The following is a 4,725-nucleotide window of genomic DNA, read 5'->3' as shown; positions in this document are numbered from 1 at the left end:
TCTGGCCATGTTGTGGAACTACACACAAATGACACACCAGCAAGCTGTAAACATTTGTATGAGGACACACCAGGTAGCTGTTAGATCAGTGTCACAACAATAGCAACAGTTCCAGAGGTAAAGTTCTTCTCCTCTTTGTTTGTTCCTCAGCTGAAAACATTTGCTTCCCGTGAGAGGATGATGCAGCACACCGCTCGGGAGGCAGAGGGGACTCTGATGTACGTCACGGCCACAGGAAGTCTCTTCCTCAAGGTCTCCCAGGGATGGAAAGAGATCCAGGTACTGGCTTGGGCTCGTCTTGTGTATTTATAGGTTCGGTAAATCTGAAACCTGCAAAATGAAGCTGCAGCATACAGCTGCTCGTAAATGTTTAAAACGTAATGCGTGTATGTCAGAGCTTGACCGATGTAAATGGTGTAACAGCAGTTTCATTACTTTTCTGTTCATTACTTTGACGTTTTCATGGTCAGCGTTGCATTGAGTGAGTTTTCTGATTTGCCTCCTTTGCAACCTGTCTGAATCCATCTGGTTGTGTCTTATTCACTGGCTGTAAATCAGCACTCCAACATCACCACTGGCTTTTTGAAGGCCAATCGGTCTCTCTGTTTGAGAAGACGATCAATGATTATTCAACCACGGTGCAGCAATATTTGACGAAATGCTCTTCATTGCTGAGAACAAGGTTGTAAAAGTGAAATGCTCCCACATTCCTGAAGAATCAGTGAATCACATGATTATTCATGAACTTAATAAAGTCTGCGTCTGCAATGTAACAAACAAACTGGTTGTTGGGACATATTGTTTTTTGTTGTTTGTTGTTTTTGTACATCCAACAACATGAGGTCAAATACAACATAATCCATCCGATTTACAGTCAGTTTTGTCTCCACAGCTCGGCAGTCTGATCTACCTCTCCTCTCAATAACATTGTTCCACAAGATGAGGTACTTATTTTTATGGCTTTTTGTTTCGTAAAAAAAAAGTTATTGTTCTGTGTAGTATTTAATCCATTTAACATCTCTTTTCAACGATTTATTTAGCCCCGGGCTTCATATCAGATAAGAGGAGACACGATGGAAAGAATACGTTCAGTCAACGAAAGGGTGAGTGTCAACAAGTTTGTGTTATTTTATGTATTTTAAATCTCTTGATTTGGGGTTAGAATATTCAATATTCTGCCACATTGAATTTGCAGAGGAATGCTACGAAACATGAATTATTGATTATTATGTAACACATGATTCTATGAAACATTTAGGACATTTAATATACATTATCTCCACCAGGGGGATTGTGCGATCGGCCAATTGTATGCATTCTTGAGGGAAGTGAGAGAGTGAGGAAGGGAGGGATAGAGTGAGGGAGTGAATGAGTTTGTGTGTGAGTTTCTGCGTAAGTGAGTGACTGTGCACCTCTGTGTCTGTCCACAACTAATTTCACATTCTGCTGCATAATAACTGCATAATATTTTTGTGTGGGTGGTTCATGTACGTTCATCAATGCAGACTACCCCTTGCAGGGGTCACTCAAGATGAAATATTCCGGCTTCTTACCCGTATCCTAGAGTGGACTAACTCCGATCTGTTGCCTCCTCTCCCCCTCCAGCTCACCCTCGTGGCCTTGAACCAGCCCCACTCAGGCGACATGATGGGGCTCGAAGTAGCCGACCGGATGTGTTACGAGCAAGCCAAGGCGATGGGTTTGGCTCCAAACTACCGCGCCTTCATTTCTTCCCACAGGCAGGACCTGGTCCACGTGGTCTATCCCAGTCTCCGGGAAACTCTTCCAGTTACCAACCTCAGGGTGAGTCCGCTCTCCTGCTTTTTATCATGCAGGACTCCTCAACGTACAAAGAACTTCTGGCTGCATCCAACCCACTATGTGTCTTCGTTTAGGGGGACGTGATGTTTAGGAACTGGCGGTCAATTTTCAACGGCAACGGTGGGCCATTGGATGCCAGGATACCAATCTACTCCTTCGACGGCCGAGATGTTTTAGCTGACCCCTTCTGGTCAGTTAACGTGATTGACTTACTACTTATTTGTTTGTGTCTGTCTGTTGTTATTCTGCTATTTCCTGTCGTGTTGATGTTCTCTGTCATCCACTTGTCAGGCCTCAGAAGAGTATCTGGCACGGCTCCACCAGCGGGGGTCTCCGGGTGGTGGACAAACACTGTGAGACGTGGCGAGCGGACCACATGTCTGTCATGGGCCAGTCATCGAGCCTGACCTCAGGTCTGCTCCTGGGCCAGCAGACGAGGAGCTGTTCCAACCAGCACATCGTTCTTTGCATCGAGACCCACAAAAACCTTTAAACCCCCCCCCCCCCCATACCACTCCACCATGCCAGCCACCGTAAACGTTAAACACTCGGGGAAAACATTTGGTGCTACGTGTAGCATTTTGTGGTTTTAAAAACAGAGGACCACATTTCACGCAATTTCTTGGATGTTACAGTACAAATTGCTCTACTCCTTTTTCTGACACCCCTCCGTGTTATTTCTGAGGAGCGAGAATATTGTTAAGAGGCGGCAACAAAGCCTTGACAACAGCCAAGATAAAATCCTGGAAGGTAAACCAACAGAAAGTCAATACGTTCTTTCGTGTTGTGAAGCAATCCGGAAGATTTCTTCTTTTATTCAACCTGGTGGCACATAATGTAAAATGCAACATTGAGGCTTATGGAGGCTGCCAGTCTCCTCGGCAGCAGTTGTACATGTTCATGACAACAATGCTAACATCTCAAAGAGAATGTGGAATGATTCATTAATGGTAAAATGATACACGAAGCACCTTTAACCTTAATTCAAAGAAAGTTGACTCATTTGCAACAAGATGCATCTTTGTCATTTCACAAGAATCAAACAAAACAGCGCAAATGGCTTTTCAGCACATCGTCACAGTTTTGAGGTCTTTGTTGTATGAGACTGAAGATGCAACGGCTGCAGGAGTCTGCGGCTGTCTTTAAACGTGGCAGTTTTTCTTGGGGATTTCCAAAGACTTTTATGATGGAAGCATAAATAAATGGCTACTGTCACTGTTTTGTTTACAGGTTGTCATGGAGAGTGTTTTAAAAAAGTGTGTAGAGATGTTTTAAGGACAAGAAATCTGTTTGCGTAACTTACATAGTCCCTCGTCCAACAGTGGGAAGACCAGACAACCAGTGTTGCCACAAAGTCATTTTTGATGCACTGTACTTTATTTTGAAAAAAATATTTTGTAGTTTAACATCGTTTGTGTTGTAGCTTTTCATACATCTTGGTGATCTCACATCTTAGCAGCTCTTTCTCTCAATAGGCTATTTAATTTAAATTCAATGATTTATTTATACCGTCACAGCACATAACGTGAAATCAGATGATTAAAGTTAAGAATGTAATTTATAGTTTTTTTGTTTGTCAAATGACTGTTTCTTCTCACTTTTTGCCTCTTTTCTATCTTTTTGTACAGTTTTTTTTTTTACGTTTCCAGATTTCTGGATAATGGTGACAGCAGTCAAAATTAAATTCCCCCTAATGTAGTGATACAATTCAAAAGCTAAATATTTTCATCCTGAAAAAATAAGAATACAATAAAAATAAATTCCAAGGGGGAAAAGTCACATGTTTTTGTGTAAATATTGGTGCTTTGTTGAATAAAGTTTTCTCTTTTCATAATCTGCTCTTCTTTCATTCTCAATTCAGTGCAGAAAAAAAACCTCTGACTGTAATAGAACTGTTTACTGTTTGTTCTGCTGGACCAAGTTGGCCCAAAATATTATTATTGCGATTATTTGGTTATAGAGAATTAAGCCCACAGACGTTCTGAGCCGGAACTTTTTCAGCTGAAAAGTAAACTTTTCGTTTGTCCTCTCTGGACTTAAAGCACCATGACTAAATTGTCTCAAACCTACCTTTGGTATTTTCTTTGCAGCAATTTTGTGACACTTACTGATCATCATAGATTATACACCCATTCCAATACATCTGTGATATATATAAAAAATATATAGGCCATGTAAATCTACTAACTTCTCTCTCGTCTCAATCTTTCTAAACTCCAGAGAGAGAAACAAATATTCCGATTTATTCTTTCTCTGTCAATCTGTTTCAGTGTTCCAGCAAAATGCAAATGCAAAATGGAAAGCTTTTATTTTGAATGAAGTAGGCCGGAAGTGATGCAATCAACCCTGTAACAGCTGGAATGGAGACAGGCTACCAGCGTGCTCAGTGCTACTTCTACAAACAATGTTGTATACTATGACTTTTTTCGACATGCTATACTATGACTTTTTATGACTTTCTTCGACATGTTATACTATGACTTTTTTATGACTTTTTTCGACATGCTATACTATGACTTTTTATGACTTTTTTCGACATGTTATACTATGACTTTTTTATGACTTTTTTCGACATGCTATACTATGACTTTTTTCGACATGTTATACTATGACTTTTTTCGACATGCTATACTATGACTTTTTACGACTTTTTTCGACATGCTATACTATGACTTTTTTCGACATGTTATACTATGACTTTTTTCGACATGCCATACTATGACTTTTTTCGACATGTTATACTATGACTTTTTACGACTTTTTTCGACATGCTATACTATGACTTTTTTCGACATGTTATACTATGACTTTTTACGACTTTTTTCGACATGCTATACTATGACTTTTTTCGACATGCTATAACGATCACTTTTTTATGACTTTTTTCGACATGCTATACTATGA

The 4,725-nt window shown here is 40.1% G+C and overlaps 1 protein-coding gene across 1 annotated transcript in view; it reads left to right on the top strand.

The window, feature by feature from the left end:
• Positions 1–3,655, top strand: part of LOC306794356 (uncharacterized protein) — a 47,921-nt gene extending 44,266 nt beyond the window's left edge. The window contains 7 exon segments of the mRNA XM_079292389.1: positions 151–279; positions 893–922; positions 924–944; positions 1,041–1,103; positions 1,606–1,803; positions 1,896–2,011; positions 2,113–3,655. Of these exon segments, the coding sequence (XP_079148515.1) occupies positions 151–279; positions 893–922; positions 924–944; positions 1,041–1,103; positions 1,606–1,803; positions 1,896–2,011; positions 2,113–2,314 (759 nt within the window). The 3' untranslated portion in view covers positions 2,315–3,655.
• Positions 3,656–4,725: the final 1,070 nt, after the last annotated feature.

Source organism: Melanostigma gelatinosum (genome assembly GCF_949748355.1).
Source record: "Melanostigma gelatinosum genome assembly, chromosome: 20".
Classification (NCBI taxonomy): Eukaryota; Metazoa; Chordata; class Actinopteri; order Perciformes; family Zoarcidae; genus Melanostigma; species Melanostigma gelatinosum.
Note: the sequence above shows the minus strand (reverse complement) of the source record. Positions and strands in the feature narration are given on the sequence as shown.